This window comes from Nelumbo nucifera, chromosome 1, assembly GCF_055504915.1.
Source record: "Nelumbo nucifera cultivar China Antique chromosome 1, China Antique-T2T, whole genome shotgun sequence".
NCBI classification, from domain to species: domain Eukaryota; kingdom Viridiplantae; phylum Streptophyta; class Magnoliopsida; order Proteales; family Nelumbonaceae; genus Nelumbo; species Nelumbo nucifera.
The window spans coordinates 32,071,416-32,094,980 of record NC_142649.1 but is presented as its reverse complement, the minus strand read 5'-3'; the positions used below and the strand labels follow the sequence as shown (position 1 = coordinate 32,094,980).

At 40.2% G+C, this 23,565-nt stretch overlaps 1 protein-coding gene and 1 pseudogene across 3 annotated transcripts in view; both read left to right on the top strand.

Moving 5' to 3' along the window:
• Positions 1 to 23,565, top strand: part of LOC104589658 (mitogen-activated protein kinase kinase kinase 1-like) — a 58,978-nt gene that overhangs the window by 15,219 nt on the left and 20,194 nt on the right. For all 3 annotated transcript variants that reach the window (XM_010248051.3, XM_010248053.3, XM_010248052.3), the window contains one exon: positions 4,570 to 4,727. In XM_010248051.3, the coding sequence (XP_010246353.1) occupies positions 4,570 to 4,727 (158 nt within the window). The remainder of the gene's footprint in view (positions 1 to 4,569; positions 4,728 to 23,565) is intronic.
• Positions 8,955 to 9,927, top strand: LOC104589661 (protein EXORDIUM-like 2 pseudogene; annotated as a pseudogene).

The following is a 23,565-nucleotide window of genomic DNA, read 5'->3' as shown; positions in this document are numbered from 1 at the left end:
TTGGGCCCATTAAAATGATGGACTCAAGGGTTCACTATATTCAGTGATGAATTCGGCCAGGCCTTGTAACAGATGCTAGGCTGAACCCATGTGGCTGATGTGTAGATCAATTTTTGGGTTCCACTCCATACAAAGAGAGCCAAGCTAGCCAACATTAAAAGGAAGTGAGCCTGAAATCTTAATAGGCCTAAAGCTCGTTTTGAACTGGGTTAATTGGGTTAATTAAATAGGGGCGGATCTGGGTTTGGATCAGCAGATAAGGATAAGAGGATAACTCTTATCCACTTAAAGAGTCCAGATCCAAATAAAGATTTGGATTAGGGAACTCCTAATTTGATTAGGAATAAACTGATCTTGAACTGCAAATAAGATATGGGATTATCTTTATCACTTAAAGAGTTCAGATCCAAATAAAGATTTGGATCAAGAGACTCCTAATCAGGTTAGGAGGTTGTCTCTTTAAGGCTATAAATAGAGAGCAGGGCGGGTCTGAAAAGGACACATATACATTACAAAAGACAACTCAATTTGATTGATCCTGCCTTCAGTTCTTTTTCTCCCTGCTCTTGCCGCCCTATCCTGTTTGATCTCCAATTCTTGGGATTGATTAAGATTTGATCTTGATATTGTTTCTTGTTAGAAGAAACAATTCTGAAGCTGTGCTCAATACCTCATTCGATTCTTGCCGAAGAATCAAATGGTTCTTGGTGAAGAACTACTTGCTGATTGTGCCTTATACTAAGCTGTGTTATCTTTAGTGGAGGGAGGATTTGGTACACTCTTTGGGCGTGAACACCTGCGTTGGGAGGAGCTTTTTTGCGTGGATTCTGTATCAGGTATATCTCATCTAATCTTGGTTTCAGATTTGGTCCGGTTTGGCTACAAGAACAAAACTTGAAAATATAGTTTTCTAAATTGGGAATAGGATTCCCGGATGGGGGTAAAGAAATTTTTGAAAATTTGCCCAACCTTCCTGTAGGGTTTGGCCATCAATATGATGGATCTCCCATCCCTTCAGTGGTATCAGAGCCAGGTTCAAGTCTTGAACCAAATTTGATCAGATCTGAATCTGCGCAAATGGGTAGAAGGCGTTCTACCCGATTTGCACAGTTAGCGTTTTCTTGGGAATTGGTTTCCAGATTTTGGGTGGATGATCTGGAAAATAAATCTTTATTATTCTGTTATTTATAGAATTGTTCTGTGAATGTTTCTTGAATATTTGGGCTGCCCATGTGATGGAGATCGAATCTTTCTGGTGCCAAGATTGGCGCACCCTACTGTTTCTTTTCTATTCGATTTGGTCTGTAAATAATTTTTTTTAGACAAATTGTATAGGAATTCAATGTGATGTAATAATAGAAAAAATTAGTTTTTTCTATTTTAATTCCATCTGGAGATTGCTGGAGTGCGCAACAAAGGAGAAGAAGATTTCGTAGAAAGAAGTTTTGCGATTTGCGATTTTGTAGATATCGATTTTGCAATTTGCGATTAATTGTTCTTTGCAGGTTTGCAGGATGTCCAAGAAAATCACAATGCAGCACTTTGATTTTGTTTTCTTGATAATTTGATTATCTAGATTTAATTTATTATTCAAATCATTATTCTTGAATTAAATCTTGAACTGGACCCCAAAACTCGGGCCGATTTACACCAGATTTGGTCCAAACTGGTTGGACCGAATTGTTGGTTCGATGGGGTTGGTTTTTCTAACCCAAATTCGATTTAGGCCAAAGGATTGATGGCCCACTTCAAGTTTTAATTTGGCCCACCTCTGTAAAAACTCAGTTTTAATATGATAAAACTGAATCAGCCCTAATTTAGCTACATGGGCCGAACTGCTTTTTGCAGTACAGCCCATGTACCTAGATAATGTTATATGATAACATTATGGGCTCTGTTGGGCTGATTTTGATTTAATCTAATTAATTAAGGGTTTTACAGATATTTTAATTGATTGGATCAATTTCTTTTTTATGCATGTGATGTATGGATGTGTGATGTGCTACGTACATGGGCCATAAGTACTTGGCCCATGTTAATTCGATAGTGGCTCTTTCGCACACCATGGCTGAATGCACATCATTGCCATGGTGTCCATAAGATCATGGATTAGAATTTGGAGGAGGCTTCCTTACGTTTATCTCCGTCTTCATCATGTTCCTCGCGCTCTGCCCCTCATTGTTCAGAGGTGAAGAAGACTCTTTTGAAACTTGAGCTTGATCTGATATTGTTGCGTGTTGGTGCTAAGGAGTGGAGAGAAAGTCTGAATTAGGCTTCGGGTTATTATGGTTTGAGACTAGAAGCAGCCATGAGGCAGAGGAACAAGCGAAGAAAGATGTCATGGAAGGGTTGGTCCGGTTGGAGTGTAATTAAGAAGAATTCAGGGGCAGTGTGGAGCCAATAGAGCTTTTGCATGATCGAAAGAGAGAGGAAAACAAATATCAAGCGATGAGGTGAGGAGGCAGAGATGCACTGGCTGGCTTTTTGATGTTCGTGGTGGTGGTTCAAGACTTCCATCAAATGTTATTCATTCTACGGAGGAAGTTCCCAAAGTTATTCAAGACTTCCATCGAATGTTCAGTCAATTTTATGTGGACAAAATTGCAACCCTAATCGTGTATATGGATGATAAAGTTATCACAGAATTTGGGATTTAGAGATCTAGAGACTTAAGCAATTCTTATCATCACATTTTTATGTAAAGATCTAGTCCTTTTTCATTATTTTTTTTTTGGGAATTGAAGTTGGGTCAATTAAAGGTATCTGCATTTTCTCAAAGGAAATATATTCTAGATCTTCTTCAAGACATGGGAAAGCTAGGGGGTCAAACTGGCTCACACACCATGCATCAAACTGGCTCTCTCAGACATTAAACAGCTTTAGAAGGTTGTTGGAAGACTCTTGTATCTCTCTATGACTCGTTTAGAAATGGCATGTGTTGTGGGTGTCTTTAGTCAGAAAATGCTTGCTTCAAAGACGTCACATCTTATGGCTACAAAATTTGATGATAAAAAGCCTACTAGTGGCTATTGTACCTTTGTGGGAGGTAATCTTGTTACTTGGAGGAGTACAAAGCAAGGAGTTGTTGCTAGGTCCAATGACGAAGATGAATTTCAACCTTCTTATTGATAAAGTGTTTCTAAATTTCAATATGTTTAGTTCTATCATGAAGAATTGGAGACATCACCTGTGTGAGCTTGTCTTACTTGTCAAGTTGTCATTCCCAAGCTTGGATAAAGGAGGATTGCATCTAGTTGGTTGCTGGCATTTAATTGCCAAACTCTTTAAAAGAGAGCATTAAAGGACATCATTTTGGGTGTATTTGGGCGGGAGGGTAGTTTAGTAATTCTATCTGTAATTCTGTGTTTTTATTTAAAGTTAATATAAAGCTGGTCTGACTGTTTAGAGAGAATTAAGATGTTCTAATCTCTCTCTAATTAGTTTGGCAGTTTCTCTCCATTCTCCTCTCTCTTCTTTATTTCTTCTCCCCTCCTCCCTTCTCTTCTTTTTTCTTTCTTTCTTCCTTTCTATTTCAGTCTAGATTGTTTTGTGCTTCTGTAATAGCATATTTTCACATGGTATCAGGGCAGGGAACAAGAGGAAGATCTGATTAGGGCTTTCTTTCACCATCAAACTGATTAGGGTTCCTTCTAGAAGGCTGTAACTGCTTGCCACAGGGGATCAGACTAGTTTCAGCAGGGTTTCTTGGTGATTAGTGATGGTTCTAACCATTATAGGTGCTGTGATAGGTGATCAGTGATATTTGTGACCCTCTAGTGGATCAAAATCAAGAGGGAAAGTGATGGTTGGTTCTGATTAGTACTGTGAAGTGAAAAATATCTTCTGATTTTGTAATGGAACTAAGGCTATAAAGGGACTTCCAGTGATGTGGTAGGTGTGTTTGTGAGCTGTGAATATGATCAGGTTGATGAAATTTAGTTGTGAATTCATTTTTGTAAGAACAGTAAGATACTAGGAGGTAAAGTCAAATTTTATGGCCCTCACAACCTTTATGTTGACCACCCTTAAGTTGAATGGCAGTGCAAACTATGCTGTTTGGGCAAAATTAGTAGAGGTTTCACTTACAGCTATTGGAATTTGGAAAATTAAAGTATTTCACGAAGCCTGGGATTGATAATTCCATGTACTTGGGGTGGTTACAAGAAGATGCACAGAGTAAAACATGGCTGTGGAATTCTATACAATAGTCAGCAGTACTCTAATATTTCTTGATACTTCAAAGCAGATCTGGGAGCAGGTAAAGAGGATGTACTCAGGAGGGAGTAATAATATTACTAGGAAATATCAGTTATTTCAGTCCTTTTTTTAACTTACAGCAGGTTGATGTATCAGTTATTTCAATCCTTTCTTCTTCCTCTTGCTCTGATCTTTCTCTTGCTTCCTTCTATATTTTCTTGATTAAATACAAATTTTTATTGAAGTTTTTTTTCTCCGGTTGGAACAATGCTTAGATGATGATGCTGATCTTTTCTGTGTGCCTACTGGATTTTATGTAGATTCTGGTTCAAATTCATGTATTAATTTATTTTTACATAATGAGCTCTGCAGGATGAAACAAAACTCTATATCTTCCTTGAGCTTGCAACACAAGGTTCTCTTGCAAATCTCTATCGGAAGTATCGCTTGGGAGATTCCCAAGTCTCAGCATATACACGGCAGATCTTGAATGGTTTGAAGTATCTTCATGATCAAAATGTTGTTCATAGGTGACACAACTAACTTGTTATTTTATTCCTATAGCTATTCCTTCATTTACTCTCTTGATACACATGTTTTTTTCTTGCTTCAGTCATATGATGCTTATTTGTTTAAAACTTGTACCTGGGGGAGCTGATATACAATTTGAAGTTTATGTAGTTCTGTCCTAGAATATCCATAGCTAGACGATAAAATTTTTTTTATCAATAATATGGAAATGACTGATCTTTCTTTTTTGAGAAGTGGTAAAAGTATTGAGTTAATATATTGAAGAGTGGATATCCCAAAAGGCCTAACAGAAACTTTACATGGTTAATGAATTGAAACCATTTTCATACATCTTGAGCTACATCAAAAGAATAATCACAGTATTTTGTCCCAGTATCTTGTGAATTAATCATAGTTCAACCTGAAGAAATCCTTCAAAATAGTTGACCAACTAATCAATGTTTTAGTGGTAGGGTGATGATCCAGCAGAATGGCCATCTTCAGTAATATGGTCGTTAGTGAAGATTTAAGAAAGTCCAAATTTATTTTGAGATGTCAGTTTCTGGGACAATTATTGACGAACATAATAATTAATAGGGGTGACACACTGTATGATCATTCTTTGGTCTATTTGTCCTTCAATGTGCCTGGTCAGGACTCAGATGTAGTTCCATGATGCAGATGCAGAAAAATGGAAGGTAGAAGTGGTTTAATCTAATCTGATCTTGTGAGAAACTCAATTATGAAGCCCAGTCCAACAGGCATCCATATAGTAAGGTAGCCACTATGGGCCAAGTCCGACCAACCTTGTGACTGGAGTCCCATTTGTCATATTTAACAAAAAGTGCCAAGAAAAATAAATCTGTTAAGAGAATAAAAACCTATTCAGGGCCCTCACTAACAGCTTAAGCTTTTAGGTTGAATAGTTCTTGAATAGGTTTTTATTCTCTAACTTGTGCTGAGAATAGTGCCAAGCACAGTCCCATCTTAACTTGTGCTGAACTTTAATTCATTATAATGGGGGTGAGGAGGGTTGCACACTAGACCATTTGGTCAAACCTTGGTCTGATACTATCTCAAGGCATTGTTCAACCTAAAAGCTTAATCTGTTAGGTGAGGTCCCTGAATAGGTTTTTATTCTCTAACATGCTCCCACACGTGAAAGCCCATTGGGCTTGAGGTGTGGACAAGCATAGGCCCATCCATACCTTGTGTTGAAATTTAATTAATTATAATGGGGATGATGGGGATTGAACACTAGATCACTTGGTCAAACAGGCTCTGATACCATCTCAAGGAACCGTTCAACCTAAAATCCTAAGCTATTAGGTAAGGTTCCTAAATAGGTTTTTATCCTCTTACAAAAACCTTTCCTAGAAAGGTAGTATCAAAGGAATATGCATTGTTTTTCAATAAATTTTTCTTGTTTCCTATCAATATATATATATATCAAAGGAATATGCATGAGAAACAATATTATAATTATATTATTCTTGTATTGTGAGACCCACATATAGCTGCTCTGCCACTCCTTCTCTATCAAAGCTATCTGCTGCAGAGCTTGCTGATCTCCACACGCATTGAATGAGGTCTTCACTCTGGTTGCTGAGGCTATAGCTTCTTTAACATGAAGTCTAAGGGCCTACCTTCCTTGAACCACTTGATGGCTGTTTTTCTGTCTCCCTCAATTTTCATATGCTGATAAGTGAAAATCCCTAGATATCATGTCACAAGTGATATGGGAACAATGAAGTCATAATAGATTTTTTTTTTGTTATTTTTTAGTTAGATAGTATATGTATTTTTGGTATTTTACCTGTTGTCTGTGGGATCCAGCCTTGTATTTTAATTTTTCTATTTATAGTTTTGTTAAGTTCAAAATTTGAGTCATTGATTATTGTAGTCCAGCGAGAAAGAAGGAAAAATGAAGTAGGAAAAGAGAGAAGAGAAGAGAAGAGAAGAGGAGAAAAGAAGAAGAAAAAGTGTTCTATTCAAAAGTTCATAGCTGGAGGCACATAAGTTAGTATTTATACTTAGGCGACAACAATAAAAAGAATAGGGAAATACCAGAAATACCCCTGTGGCAATAACATAACATATTACAACAGTTATGTTGCTAATAAAAAAGAAAAAGGTTATTGATTAAGTGGTTAAGGAGTTTTGAGTTGAAGTATGATAGTGGAAATTCTATGATTTCTATTTTTCTTTGTTTTATAAGATAATCTAGCACCTTTAGTGTCTATTTAGATGTGTTAGTAAAAATTTATTGAATGATATTCTGGTTGAGAATTTGTTTACCTTAAACCATTGAGTGATTCTAGGTGCCATTACCAAAAAATGAACATCATTCTAGGTGTCCATTTAGTGTTTTTGGGTTTTCATTTTCATTTCCATTTTGTTATTGTTTTTCATTCTAACATTATAGCCATCACCAACCCACAAATTCTTTATCAGAAAAGATTATTAAGCATCTGTAAGGGACTAAATTTGATCCATGTACTTTTTTTCCACTAAAATTCAAAATTTTCTTGTTTGAACAGTTTTCATCTGTTTTATTGTAAACCTCCTTGCACTTGGAATGCCACCTATTGAGTTGCCTAAAGTTTTAATCACCCTTCATTCCAACAAATTTCATCCCAAAACTTCACTTAATACCCTTCTTGTAAGTTAAACTTTTAGGAAAAAGTATAAGAGTGAAATAGACAAGAGAAGAGAATGTTTTGGAGAGCCAAAAAGTGAGTGGGTGGCGGCCCCTCCCCTCTTATTATTTATGATAGGGCAACCTTAAAAGAGGGCAAAAAGACTAATCTGCCCTTGTCACTAAAAACATAACAGAAAACATAATAAACAACACTCCCCCTCAAGTTGGGTCATAAATGTCAATCGTTCCTAATTTGTTACAAAAAACTCACTATGGCATGGGGTAGACACTCCCTTAGTAAGAAACATCTAACCAATTCAAGGAAGTAACATAAGGAATACAAATATCACCCAATTCTAACTTTTCCCTTATGAAATGCTTGTCCACTTTTGTCCTATCATGTAGAACTGTGTTGTGTGCAATGTTGATAGGCACCTTATTATCATAGTAAAGGTCATAGGGCATGCTATTGGAAGTCCTAGTTGCAGGAGCAAGTTCTTTAGCCACAGTAACTTAGTAACTCCATGTGCTATAGATTACTACTCAGGTTCAAGACTTGATTGGGCCACCACTCATTGCTTCTTACTCCTCCAAATCACAAGGTTACCTCCAACAGAAATACATGAACTAAAGGTTGATCTTCTATCACTTATGGAGCTGGCCCAATCTATGCTTTTATAGGTTTCAGTCTTCAAGTGCCTATGGTTAGCAAATAAGATGCCTCTCCTTGGGTGCTTCTTCAAAAACTTTAGTACCCTTTCTATGGCCCCAACGTGTGAGGTTTTTGGAGCATGCATATGCTGAAGTACACCAATTGGATACGCAATGTTTGGCCGTGTCATAGATAGGTACAACAATTATCGGACAAGCTTTTGAAATTGTCTCACTTCAGTCTAGGACATCTTGCTTCATATCTAGGACATACTTCCTTGGGAAACGAAAATGCCTTTCTTTGATTGGGCAACTTCAATCCTAAGGAAGTGCTTAGAAGACCTAGACCTTTTACATTAAACTTAGAAGCAAAAATCTGCTTCAATCTCTGAATCTTTATCTTAAAGACAAGCTTATACTCAAACAAGCCTTAGGCTCACTAGGCCCAGACTCATATTCTAATGGATCTAGATTCCCACCTGAGCAGCATCTAGAGGAAATCTTGCATAACACCACTAGTCAAGTTTGTTTATACAAGGAAGCCACGTTAGCATAACTGAATGTAATCCTCCATGTGCATGAAGTTGGCATGAGGTGCCCATTGTAATGAGATACTAGTGAAGTAACCCGTGTTGAGCATGGGAGAGTGGCATTGGACGGGGCATTGAGTCAACACAATAGTTAACACCAACTCTGGTGACATCTTTACCACATAATCTCGTTGATGAAGGGACAAAAGTCCGCATTGGATGGTTGTGATTGACCAATAGGTAGACTAACCTGAGTTGTGGGCCTCTTACTTTGTCTGGCATTTACTCATATGACACTACCACCTACTCCAGCGCCCGATACCGAAGGTTAGGTTTTAGGTGCCTAAGCGAGCTAGGATTAGATCATCATCTGAGACAAAATTTGGCAACTTGTTAATGGCGTTCTTCTGAAAGACGTTGTTAAGTCTCTAATGGCTCATTCGATGGCCCTTGAAAGAAACCTCTGTTGAATGGGTTGGTTGCCGTCCCTGCCAGCACCGTCGCCAGGTTAATAATCTTCACCTGCTCTCCTCCTTCGTAAACCCCTCCAACACCACCTTGAGGATGTTGGCTCTTGTTCAACAACAACTGCTGGTTCTCAAGTATCACAATGACATTCTTCTGAAAGGCAACTTCACGGTTAACATTAGCTGGTACGGTAAGTTCTCCCCAGTCCAGCACTCCATACTTGTCAACTTTCTTCAATCCTTGAACGCCCCTCAACTTCGTGTTGCTCCTTCCGTCTCGTCGTGGTGGCGATCTACTGACAAGTACAAAGTGGGTTCTAGCAAACTCATCTTAGCGAGGCAAATCGTAGACGAGGAATGCTCTCTCGGGAAGTCTTTCAAGACCTCTCACATCGTTGCTTTGGCTGCCAAAGAAGACCACAAGAATGTGATCAACATGGTCTTCACGGCCAAAGATGTTGTTGTAGATGGGTTCTGTATGAGCCGTTGCGACACCCAAGGTTTTGCTTGGGGAACTGCGGGAATAAAGAATAGTAAGTTCGTCTACGTGTGTCGGTAACTCGGAGACTCAATGCCCCGACCAATGCGCCTGGCCCTTCCACCAGCCGATTTACGGTCCATAGACACCGCCGTTGGTGCCTTTGAATGGCGATGTCGGGGTCGACGACAAGATTATTAACCTGGCGACGGTGTTGGTAGGGACGGTGACCAACCCATTCAACAACGGTTTCTTTCAGAGGCCACCGAGTGCGCCATTAGAGGCCGTGCACCAATGCCCTGTTCGAGTCCATCGCTGGTCACCATTTCTTCGATAGTGACGGTGTGAACATGGTTCACGCTATTAGCATCCATGACGGCTCGGTTGCCTTGAATGCATTAGGGGAAGAGGACAAGTACCCTGTCATAGAAGAGAAGGAGTCGAGCAATTCCAAAGTGGCTGTGAAGCTCACTAATGGCCTTCGGAGAGACAGGGCGGCCAAGGCCTCGTTCCTGAATGAAACGCTACGTCTCAGTGAAGCGACAAGCGTAGCTAGTAGAGCCGTTGTGGATGCTAACAACATGAACCATGTCGTCACCATTGAAGAAATGGTGATCGGCGACGAGCTTGAATAGGGGATCGGCGCGGTTACGAACGTAGACGCCTTGAATGCAATCGAGGAAGAGGACAGGTGGACCACGACTCCTTTTGAACAGAGGTTTCAGTTTCATTGGTTTTGTCATAGGGAACACTATTTTCGCACGGAAAAAATGATTTCACGTGTGGATACCTTTTCTTGCGGAAAGAGAAGGCCACGTCGCCCAAAACAAAGGTCCATCCCGCCTTAGTATATATAATAGATAATAAATACCCTACCCAAGATCTAAAGGAAAAACCACACTTTTATCTCTCTTCTACTTTTCTCTACTTCTATAATTCTCCATTTTAGGAGGAAGTGCTCCTTAAAGAAGCTCATTTTGCTCAGATTGTATTGGATTGTATCAACTGCTATCAGAGCATTGATTTGGGATGACAAACACTAGATTGAGTACTTTCTATTATTGATAAAAAAAACCACTAGATTGAGTACTATGGGAGATGGAGTGGATCTCTTAGACATTCAGCTGTGTAAAATGGATGGAGATTTGGAGGAGATCAAAAAGATTCTCTCCACCTTTGTCTCCTAGCACAAAAGGTTGTCATCGGTCGTTGGTAGAGAAGGCGACTTGGAGGGATCTAAAGGTAGCATCCAAAGACTAGTTTGCAATCACCATGGTCAAATAGTTAAGATTAACTTTCCAGTCTTCTTAGGTGATGACCCCTTACCTTGGCTTTATTGTTCTGAGCAATACTTCAAGTTCCATGAAGTATTGGTGTCCTAGTGGTTAATCCTTGATTCATTTGGATGGGGAAGCTGGCCTTTGGTACTAGTGGTATTGGAGTTCTCATGGTTGGATTTCACTAAGGCACTCAACATCTGATTCGGGCCATCTGGGCTTGAGGACTTTGGTGAATCCCTTGCCAAGTTGAAATAGACTAGCTTGGTAAGGGAATACCAAAACCAATTTCAAAGACCAACGTCGAGGGTTCACGGGTGGCCGGGATAGGCTCCCACTAGCTACTTCGTGGGGGGACTTAAGGATGATATCAAACTAGAAGTGAAGGTAATGCAACCCTCAACAGTAATGGCAATTATGGGGCTGACCCAATTGTATGAAGAGAAGATTGAGTAGGCTAGGAAATCCACTCAAGCCATGGCACCTATACTAACGACACCCATAGACCCTTTGTTTAAAACCCCTCAAGCTTGTGTTGAACCGAGACCCAATAAAGCCGCTGGTCACATTGCCTTGCTTCTTAAGAAGCTTGCTGACCCAATTGTATGAAGAAATGATTGAGTAGGCTAGGAAATCTACTCGGGCCATGGCACCTATACTGACGACACCCGTAGACCCTTTATTTAAAACTCCTCAAGCTTGTGTTGAACCGAGACCCAATAAAGCCACTGGTCAGATTGCCTTGCTTCTTAAAAAGCTTGCTTGGGCCGAGGTGCATGCCTGTAGAGACAAGGGCCTATTCTATAACTACAATGAAAATTTTGGACCCGGACCTTGGTGCAAGGGTGAAGGGGAAGTAGATGGTGACCCTATATAGACCCCATTATCCCATGACTATTGTGAGAGATCCCTGCACACCCTTATTCGGCTGGGGTCCCCTCAACATGAAAGTCCTGGTTAGTCTTATGGGTTGAAGTGTAATGGTGTTGATTGATGGTGGCAACTCCTTAAACTTTATTACCACTCAGTTGGTTAAACAATTGGGCATGACAGTTTAGACCATAGCACTAATGGTAATTGTATCACTTGTATTGTGATGGCCTGTGAAAGAGGGTTGATCTCAAGCTACAGGTTTTATTCCACACAGACCTGCATCCACTAGGATTCTCAGGGGTTGAAATCATTCTTGGAATCCAATGGCCTCACCAATTGGGCCCAAATGGTCTGTGACTAGGCCAGACTGATTATGAGATTCACTATTATTGGGACCTCCCTTCAATTAATTGGGCTGGAACCCTGCAGCCCTAAGCACCCCTAAGGCATTGGAGAATTATTTGATTAGTTGGGGAAGGCTATTTTCTTTTCCAAGTTGGATCTGAGGTCGGGGTACCATCAGATACCGTGTACACCCTGAAGGCACACACAAAACAGATTTTAGAATGTTGGATGAGCACTATGAATTGATGGCTATGCTGTTCGTCTTGGTCAATGCCCCATCAACATTTCATAGGCTTATGAATGACATCATTAGGCCCTTTTTGCACCGTTTTATGTTGGTTTTGATTGATTATATTTTGGTCTACAGTCACACTTTGCAATCTCACATGGAACTGAAGGAAGGTCAGATCCATCATATGGATGGCCGAACCATGCTGGATGGTTGGGTGAAATTTCAAAAATTTCTTTCAGCCTTTCGGGAATCACATCCCTAGTTTCAGAAAAACTGCATTTTTCTAGGATCGTTCTTGCACCAAAACTGGATCAGATTTCAAACCAAAAGGAGGGAGATGTATACTTGATACGGATTCCACAGATGTAGCTCCCAAAGTAGTAGTTCACGCCCAAATTGAATCCCAAAACCAGCTTTCACCGAAGATGGTGCAGCTTGGAATGAAGCCGGTTCAGCAATGCAGTTTTCAGCAAAACTGCAATCCAACTGTATGGATCGAACAAGGGAGTGGAGCACGAAAGTTCTCTGAATTTTTCTTGCAAAAATCAAAGGTAGAACTGATCAAAATCAGCCCAAGAAACTGGAGATCGATTCAAGGTTTCTGGGCGGCAAGAGTAGAGAGAGAGAGAACTGAAAGCAGAGAGTGTTTTGGAGCAGTTTGATCTCTCTTTTCTTAAGCCTTAAAAAGAGCACCACTCCTAATCGAATTAGGAGGTTTGTAATCCAAATCTTTATTTGGATCTGGACTTTATCAGTGGATAAGTCTTATCTTCTTATGAGAATGGGTGCTCCAAACCCATATTCAAACCCATATTCGCCCATGTTAAGTTGTCATGTAACATCTTGATTACTCTCATTAATCATGGGCCTTAGGCCAATTAAGCAAGTGGCTCATGTCTCAAGATAGTTGTTGGCCCATTTAAGTTCAATTTGTATGGCATGGGACTCCAACAATGACCTCACATAAGCCCCACATGGGTTCGACCCAGCCTCTGTGAAAAGGCCTGACTGAATTCTCCGCCAAATATAGTGAACCCCTGAGTCCATCAGTATGGGATCAAAATGGGCCCAACATTTATAGTTAAATGATCCCCGAGTCCAACCATCCTATGAAGGCCCAAGGATAATGGACTTAAGTAAGATGTAGCCCATCAGGTAAACTGCCTTTAATGGTCTCTTACACTCAACCTCTTAGCCCACAATAATCAAACATTGCCCGATAGGGAAGGACCTCTCCCCTGACTGCAAGGTGCAGTATTGCACTCTTTGCTCGGATGGGTCCCGGGAATTAAAACCTTTTGCAAACATTTTTCTTAAAACATAATATATATATGTATATATATATCATATAAGTATATTTGCAAAACAAATCTCAAACACGGTTGAAATCGACTGCCGACAGTTTTGGTTTCCATCAGAGAGAGTGCAGTCCCGATCATTTACTTTGTCCGACAAAGGGGCTGATCCTATCACTATGATCACCCACTTAAAGTGAATTCTCAGATTGCCCCAACATACCCAAGTTTTGACCCACAAAAGATCTCATTGATTGGCATATCAAAGACAACCCGATCTGACACTCGGTGTAGTACCATAATTAAGTCTAGGGGTTATGTGTAACTTTTCAGTTTTGACCATCAGTCTCCAAGGTCCAGGGCATAACTGGAAAATGGTCCGGGTTCAGTGTTTCAAACAAACACACACTATATGTGCTTCGGGTCTAACCTTAGTAGCTGAGACAGGCTGCCCCAACTTTTTTGGCAGCACATTAGTGTCGGCCTTGGCAGGATAAACTCCCCAAGTCTATCCAACGGCTGAGAACATTCTAAACTAACACAAGTCTCATTAGTGTCCAGTTTAAGGGGTAATTACACAGAAACACACCAATGATAACATAAAATAATTATGCACTTTTATTCATTTACAATAAATATATTAGTACATCAATCTGATTGGAGCTAAGGGCATACACTGTCTAACAGGAACACTTGTGCAGCACCATGACTCTACTTCAGCAAAATCACCTATTTTGTCAAACTGGTCAAGTGTTCATTTGGGCAGACATGTATTCAACAATTGGGCACATCATATCTCAGTGTCGAGGCAGATGCTTCCGGTAAGGTGATTGGAGTCGTGTTAATGCAATAAGCCCAGCCAATAGCATTTTAAGGTAAGGGCCTAACAAAACAAGCCTAGTCCAAGCTAACATATGAAAAGGATTTGATGGTCATAGTTTTAGCCATTTGAAATTGGCATTCCTATCTTCTGGGCTGCAGATTCACAATCTCTACTGACCATAAGAGCATCAAACATCTCTTAGAGCGTAGAATCCACAACCAGAACAATAGTGCTGGGCCTATAAACTATTGGGTCATGGGTTCCGTGGCTGATGCTCTCTACTGGGTTGAGGAATTGCACCTGTTGGGGGTCTCACAACCCAGGTATTTGCTTCTGGATTAATTGACTCTATATTGTTTTACAAGGGTAGGATGGTGGTTGCAAATTCAACCTATTTTGATAAGCTTCTCTGACTCTTTCACGATTCAGCTGTTGGGGGCCACTTAGGTGTCCATACATATAAGGGTTTGGCTATGCATTACTACTGGAGGGGAATGAAGGGAATGGTTCGTAGATGTGTTGTGAAATGCCCTGTACCAGAAATAAAAATATAGCACACAATCTTCTGCAGGCCTGCTACAACCAGTACGCATACCTGAGAAGGTTTGGGAAAACATAACCATGGATTTTGTCACATGTTTACCCAAGTCTTCCTGCAAATCCATCATTTTGGTGGTGGTTGATTGTTTGAGCAAGTTTGCTCATTTTGTAGCTCTTCCACATCGTTATACAACTTCTACAGTTACTAAGGCCTATATCAATGAAGTGGCCAAGCTGCATGGAAATCCTAATTCTATCCTTACCGCCTGGAATTACGACCAAGTTCCAAATTGCACCCGGTTTTCTATGTCAGTCTACTAAAATCAAGGATCAAAGTATTAGTATCGGGTATTGTATCGGATAGTTTGGATATGGATACAGATATGGATATGCTTTGAAAACGCATTGATACGGACGAAAGATATGAAAACACATGGATACGCTACGAAAATGATACAGATTTCGTAAATACATCAATTCCACTAATTTTAAAAGTCAATAACCACAAATAAAGTATAAATACATAAAGAAATATACTACTAATATAACAAGATACATAAGTATCTTACAATTCTATTGATAATCGAACAATCAAGAGTCCAAGACTCATATTATATAGTTTTTACAAAGTAAAACATAAACAAAACCATTATTATGTTAAATTCTATAAGTCCAAGACACAACATATGCAATTATTATATTTTAATTACTATAGCAATTATTTTATATTTTTGCTTTTCAACATTAACAAAAAAGTCAATTAAATATTAAATTTTGAAATGCTTGATAATATCAAAATTACTATAATATGAAATTTATAATTTTTCTAAGATACATATATTATTATCATATTTTTACTTTTAATCTTAACTAAAAGTATATGAAAATTATTAAAATTTCTAAAATACATATCATTTGAAATTCATGATTTTTAATTATTAAAGTAACGATTCCATTATTAACAATTTTATTTTCTATAGTTTTTTTCTGAAATAACAAATCATTTTTATATAAATTTAAATTAGTGGATTTGATAAATTCAATTTAATATTATATTCTTTGAATATTTTGTAAACAATTTTTATTTTTGTAAATAATAAATATGTTTTTTTAGTCTAAATTAATGAATAATTTATAAACAAATATATAAAATTTGAAGATACATATAATGTACAAATTTATGAAATTTAAGTACTAAAATAATTATCTATTATTAATATTTTTATTTGTATAAATTTATTGAGAGTAAAAAACAATTTTTGATATAAATGTAAATTTGGTAGGTTGTTTACTTCATTAATGTTTATAAAGTAATGGAGTATTCGGAACCGATTTGGTTGGAACCCGGTTCAACACGTAAATCACTGTCTCTAATGCGTAACACCAAAAGGATGTGGGTAACTCTGAGTGTATGAGAAGCGACCAGACCATATCCAATAAGGTCCTATTCCTCATCTCTGAAACACCGTTAAGTTGTGGTGTAGCAGGAGGAGCTAACTGTGATACTATCCCTTTGTCCTTTATGTAGTCCCTGAATTCGTCAGAAAGATACTCGCCACATCGATCTGATCGAAGGACTTTAATTTCTCTCCCTAATTATTTCTCGACCTCTTGTCTAAACTTTGAACTTTTCAAAGAATTCAGACTTGCGTCTCATTAGGTACACGTAACCATATCGTGAAAAATCATCGGTGAAGGTGATGAAGTACACGTGTTGATTCCGTGTCCTAACACTCAGGGGACCACATACATCAGTATGTATAAGGTCAAGTGTGCCTGTACATCTTTCAGGCTTACCATTAAATGACCATTTTGTCATCTTGCCTTTTAGGCAAGGCTCACAGGTGGGAAGATCTTCTACAGTTAGAAAATCTAAAGGACCATCTTTTACCAACCTTGTGATTCGGTCAACACCGATGTGGCCAAGTCGGTAATGCCACAGACACGTGGGATTAACTGTATCACGGGCTCTCTTCTTGGGGATTTCAGCCGACGTAGTTTCGGTTATGTTAGTTTCTAGAGAATGATGTAGAACATAGAGACCGTTCTCCAGTTCCCCGTATGCGATGAATCTGTTATTTCTTTTAATAGTAATTGTATTACTAAAGAAAACAGAATAACCATCTGTACACAGTTTTGAGACAGAAATCAAATTTCTTAATTTTGTACATAAAGACAATCTTGCAGTACAATAGTTCCTTCTCTAAAAAGTAATTCCATGGTTCCTATGGTCGCGGCTGCAATAGTTGCAGTAGTCCCCAAGTAGAGCGTGACTTCTCCTTCACTCAGCCTTCTGCTTACCTTGAACCCCTGCAGTGAGTTACACGCATGAGTTGAAGCCCCAGAGTCAATACACCAGGATGCAGAAGCTACCAATAAGTTGGTTTCTATAACACAAGTTTCGAGATTACCTTTCTTGGATTCCAAGTAGGCAGGACAGTTCCTTTTCCAGTGGCCGGTCTTTTTGCAAAAATGACAGGCATCTGATGCCTTGTCCTTCCTCTGTTTCTTGGGATTGGTAGCCTTCTTCTGGGGCTTTCTCTTTGCCTTCCTTTTCTTGCCCGATTTGCCAGTTTCAACAAGCATGGCAATGGGCTCATCCTTTTTAATCTATTCTTCGGCCCTCTGCAACATATTGCTGAGTTCTTGTAAGTTGACGTTTAGCTTGTTCCGTTAGACAGTTTTGTATGCCCTTAACTTCAATCAAAATGATGTACTTTATGAGTTTATTGTAAATGAATAAAAAAGCATATTTGATTCATGTTCCCTTGGTATGTTTCTATGTAATACCCTTAAACTAGAGACTTGATGAGACTCGTGTTAGTTTAGAATATTCATAGCCAGTGGGTCGGTCTGGGGAGACCTATCCTGACAAGGCTGACACTTTGGTGCCACCAAGTCGGTTGGGGTGGCTTGTCTCAGTTGCCAGGGTGAGACCCTAGGCACATACAGAGTAGGATTAATTGAATCTATGAACTGGACCAGATTTCCAGTATTGCCTTGGACCTTGGAGATTGATGGGCAAAACTGGAAAGTTACACCCGACCCCTAGACTCGACTATGATATTGCACTATGTGTCGGATTGGGCTGTCTTTGATGTACCAATCAGTGAGATCCTTAGCGGGGGTCAAAACCTGGGTATGTTGGGACAGTCCGAGAATTCATTTGAGTGAGTGATCATAGTGACAGGACTAGCTCCTTTGTCGGACAAAGGTAATGATCGGGGATGCATTCTCACTGATGGAAACCAAGACTGCCGGCAGCCGATTTCAACCGTTGAGATTTGTTTTGCAAAGTATATTTTATATGAGATATAAAAGTATATATATTATGGTTTTTAAAATGTTTGCAAGAAGGTTTTAATTCCCGGGATCCATATAAGTAGAGAGTGCAACACTGTTCCTTACAGCCGAGGGAGAGGTCCTCTCTTGTCGGGCAGTGTATGATCATTATGGGCTGAGAGGTTAAGTGTAAGACCATTGTGGATAATACCTGATGTGCTAATCTTGCATCTGCCCACAGTCCCTGGGTGTTACAAGGTGGTTTGGCCCAAGGACCACTTAGGGTAAGTGTTGGGCCTATAGAGCCCATAAGATGGGTTTCAGGAGGTATTCATAACAGTGTATTCGGCCAGGCATTGTAACAAAAGCTACGCTGAACCCATGTGGCTGATGTGTAGATCAATATTTGGGTCCCACGCCATACAAGGAAGCCCAACTGGGCAGCAGTTAGGAAGGTTAAGTGAGTACATAAGCTTAATGGGCCTAAAGCCCATTTAATTAGTTAATTATGAGGCTAATTCTGAGATAGATTAGCAGATAGGATAGGGTTTTGATCCTATACACTCAGAGAGTCTAGATCTGAATGTGATTCAGATCTAGAAACCTCCTAATGAGATTAGGAGAAAGCTAATCTAATCTACAGATAAGATAAGGGTTTATCCTTATCACCTGAAGAGAAGGCTGATCCAAATATGATTTGGATAAACAGCTCCTAATGGGATTAGGAGCTGATCCTTTAGGATTAACAGGAGAAGGGGGCGGCAGCCTAAAGAGACACACATTCAGATCCTCTTGAGTGCTGAAATCACAAGAAGTGAGAATTCTGCACCCTGCGAATACTCTCTTGCCGCCTCCTTTCTGTCGCCGCCATTACCTTCAGTTCGATCTCCAGTTCTTGGGAGAAATCAAGATCTGATCTTGATACCAAGCTTTTGGGAAAAGATTGATTGGAGCTGTACTCACAAACCATCCTGCTGATTCTTGCGAATGACAGAGTTCTTGGAGAAGAACACTGCTGATTCTGCTCCATCCTGCACTGCGCCATGTTCAGTGGGAGCAGTCTTTGGATCATTCCTTGGGCGTGAACACCTTCGTTGGGGGATACTATTTTCTCCGTATCAAGTATAATCCTATCCTACTCCTTTTGGTTCAGATCTGGTTCAGTTTATGGTTCAAGAATGATCATTGAAAATATGATTTTCTAAATAGGGAATGCGATTCCCAATTGAAGGGAGAGAAAAATTTTTGAATTTTGCCTCCTTATTCCGCAATCTTTGGGCGTCCATACGATGGATCTCTCATGCGTGTAACTCACTGCAGGGGTTTAAGGTAAGCAGAAGGCTGAGTGAAGGAGAAGTCACACTCTACTTGCTGAGTGAAGGAACGATTGTACGGAAAGATTGTCTTAATGTACAAAATTTAAGGAGAAATTTGATTTCTCTTTCAAAACTGTGTGCAGATGGTTATTCTGTCTTCTTTAGTAATACGATTACTATTAAAAGAAACAACAGATTCATCGCATACGGGGAACTGGAGAACGGTCTCTATGTTCTACATCCTTCTCTAGAAACTAACATAACCGAAACTACGTCGGCTGAAATCCCCAAAAAGAGAGCCCGTGATACAGTAAATCTCACGTGTCTGTGGCATTACCGACTTGGCCCCATCGGTGTTGACCGAATCACAAGGTTGGTAAAGGATGGTCCTTTGGATTTTCTAACTGTAGAAGATCTTCCCACCTATGAGCCTTGCCTATAAGGCAAGATGACGAAACAGCCATTTAACGGTAACCCTGAAATATGTACAGGCACACTTGACCTAATACATATTGATGTATGTGGTCCCCTGAGTGTTAGGACACGGAACCAACACGTGTATTTCATCACCTTTACAGATGATTTTTCACGATATGGATATGTGTACCTAATGAGACACAAGTCTGAATCCTTTGAAACATTCAAAGAGTTCAGACAAGAGGCCGAGAAACAGTTAGGGAGAGAAATTAAAGCCCTTCGATCAGATCGAGTTGGCGAATCTCTCTCTGACGAATTCAGGGACTACTTAAAGGACAATGGGATAGTATCACAGTTAGTTCCTCCTGCTACACCACAACTTAACGGTGTTTCAGAGAGGAGGAATAGGACCTTATTGGATATGGTCCAGTCGCTTCTCATACACTCAGAGTTACCCACATCCTTTTGGGGTTACGCATTAGAAACTGCGATTTACGTGCTGAATCGGGTTCCAACCAAATCTGTTCTGAATACTCCATATGAACTTTGGACCGGAAAGAAACCAAGTGTCAGACACTTGAAGATTTCGGGTTGTCCAGCACACGTTAAAAGAACGAGTGCAGACAAGTTGGAATCCAAGACCAGCCGTTGCCTATTTGTAGGCTACCCAAAAGGCTCTGTAGGTTACTTATTCTATGACCCAAGTGAGCAAAAAGTGTTTTGCTGTCGAAATGCACAATTCTTGGAAACCGATTATATCCTGGACACCCATCGTCAGGAAGTTGTTCTTGATGAAGAAGGCTTAGGAGCTCCCACAAATTCCTGGTAATAACCAACCTAGAAGATCCCCTCGGGTATCCAGTCCACCAGTCCGTTATGGTTATGACTAGGATAGTTACCTGGTGGAAACCTTGACTAGTGAGGAGGATCCCGTGACTTCCGCGGAAGCTATGTTGGACATAGATTCCCAGAAGTGGGTGGAGGCCATGAGAGCAGAGATTGACTCAATGAAGACCAATGGAGTGTGGACTCTAGTAGATCCGCCCTCCGGGGTAAAAGCAATCGGTTGCAAATGGATTTACAAGAGGAAGAAGGGCCCCGATGGTAAGGTTGAGACCTTCAAAGCTCGTTTGGTGGCGAAAGGGTACACTCAAAAAGAGGGCATCGATTATGAGGAAACCTTTTCGCCTGTGGCCATGCTTAAATCCATTAGGATCCTGCTAGCTATAGCAGCATACCATGATTATGAGATTTGGCAAATGGATGTAAAAACTACATTCCTGAATGGAGATCTTACTAAAGATATTTATATGCAGCAGCCGCAAGGCTTCATTGCTGCAGTTCAGGAAAACATGGTATGTAAACTTAACAGATCCATTTATGGACTTAAGCAAGTTTCTAGAAGTTGGAACATCCATTTTGACTCTGCTGTCAAATCGTTTGACTTCGAGCAGAATCCGGATGAACTTTGTGTCTACAGGAAGTATAGTGGGGATAAGGTTACCTTTTTGGTTCTGTATGTAGATGACATTCTACTCATTGGGAATGATGTAGGAATGTTAACTACGGTGAAAGTATGGCTATCACAGCAATTTTCCATGAAAGATCTTGGAGAAGCCTCCTATATACTGGATCTTCGACTCTATAGAGATAGATCGAAGCGGATAATAGGATTATCCCAATCTGCTTACATTGACAAAATAGTCAAAAGATACAGCATGGAAAACTCCAAGAAAGGAAATGTTCCTTTCAGGCACGGAGTCACTCTCTCCAATAAGATGTCTCCCAAGACTTCTGAGGAGATTGATGGCATGAAAGACGTTCCCTATGACTCTGCTGTAGGGAGCATCATGTATGCCATGCTGTGCACTCGTCCTGACATAGCTCAGGCAGAAAGTATAGTAAGCAGATTTCAGGCCAACCCAAGGCAGGAGCATTGGACTGCTGTGAAAAACATACTTAAGTACCTTCGAAGGACAAAAGAGTTTTGTCTAGTATTCGACGGTAGCTCACTACAGATCCAAGGGTATACAGATGCCGATTTCTAGTCGGATCCAGATGATAGAAAGTCTACATCTGAATATGTTTTCACGATAGGATCGTGTGCTGTTTGATGGAAAAGCAGCAAACAGGGGTCCACTGCAGACTCCACGACCGAGGCATAGTACATTGCCGCAAGTGAGGCTGCCAAAGAAGCCGTTTGGATGAAGAAATTCGTTCACGAGTTGGGAGTAGTTCCGTCCAGCACATCACCCATCCCATTGTTGTGTGACAACAATGGAGCCATTGCTCAGGCTAAGGAGCCACGAGCCCACTTGAAATCGAAGCACATCGAGAGGAAGTACCACGTACTACGGAAGATTGTTGGTAGAGGGGACGTCCTGATTCAGAAGGTAGCATTAGCGGAAAATGTAGCAGACCCATTGACGAAGCCACTATCACAGAAAGTGTTTGAGGAACACGTGGAAAGCATGGGACTCCGGCTAGTACCTGATTGGACCTAAGTGCAAGTGGGAGCTATTAGACAGTTTTGTATGCCCTTAGCTTCAATCAAAATGATGTACTTTATGAGTTTATTGTAAATGAATAAAAGTGCATATTTGATTCATGTTCCCTTGGTATGTTTCTGTGTAATACCCTTAAACTGGAACTTAATGAGACTCATGTTAGTTTAGAATGTTCACAGCCAGTGGGTCGGTCTGGGGAGACCTATCCTGACAAGGCTGACACTGTGGTGCCACCAAGTCGGTTGGGATGGCTTGTCTCAGCTGCCAGGATGAGACCCTAGGCACATACAGTGTAGGATTAATTGAATCTATGAACTGGACCAGATTTCCAGTATTGCCCTAGACCTTGGAGATTGATGGGCAAAACTGGAAAGTTACACCCGACCCCTAGACTCGATTATGATACTGCAGTAGGTGTCGAATTGGGCTGTCTTTGATGTACTAATCAGTGAGATCCTTAATGGGGGTCAAAACCTGAGTATGTTGGGACAGCCCGAGAATTCATCTGAGTGAGTGATCATAGTGACAGGATCAGCCCCTTTGTCGGACAAAGGTAATGATCGGGAATGCACTCTCACTGATGAAAACCAAGACTGCCAGCAGCCGATTTCAATCGTTGAGATTTTTTTTGCAAAGTATATTTTATATGAGATATAAAAGTATATATATTATGGTTTCTAAAATGTTTGCAAGAAGGTTTTAATTCCCGGGATTCATATAAGTAGAGAGTGCAACACTGTTCCTTGCAGCCGAGGGAGAGGTCTTCTCTTGTCGGGCAGTGTATGATCATTATGGGCTGAGAGGTTAAGTGTAAGAACATTGAGGATAATAGCTGATGTGCTAATCTTGCATCTGCCCACAGTCCTTGGGTGTTAGTAGGTGGCTTGGCCCCGGGACCACTTAGGGTAAGTGTTGGGCGATAGAGCCCATAAGATGGGTTTCAGGGGGTGCACTGTCCATAACAGTGTATTCCGCCAGGTCTTGTAACAAAGACTGGGCTGAATCCATGTGGCTGATGTGTAGATCAATGTTTGGGTCCCACGCCATACAAAGAAGCCCAACTGGGCAGCAGTTAGAAAGGTTAAGTGAGTATATAAGCTTAATGGGCCTAAAGCCCATTTCGAACTGGGCTATTTAATTAGTTAATTATGGGGTGAATTCTGAGATAGATTAGCAGATAGGGT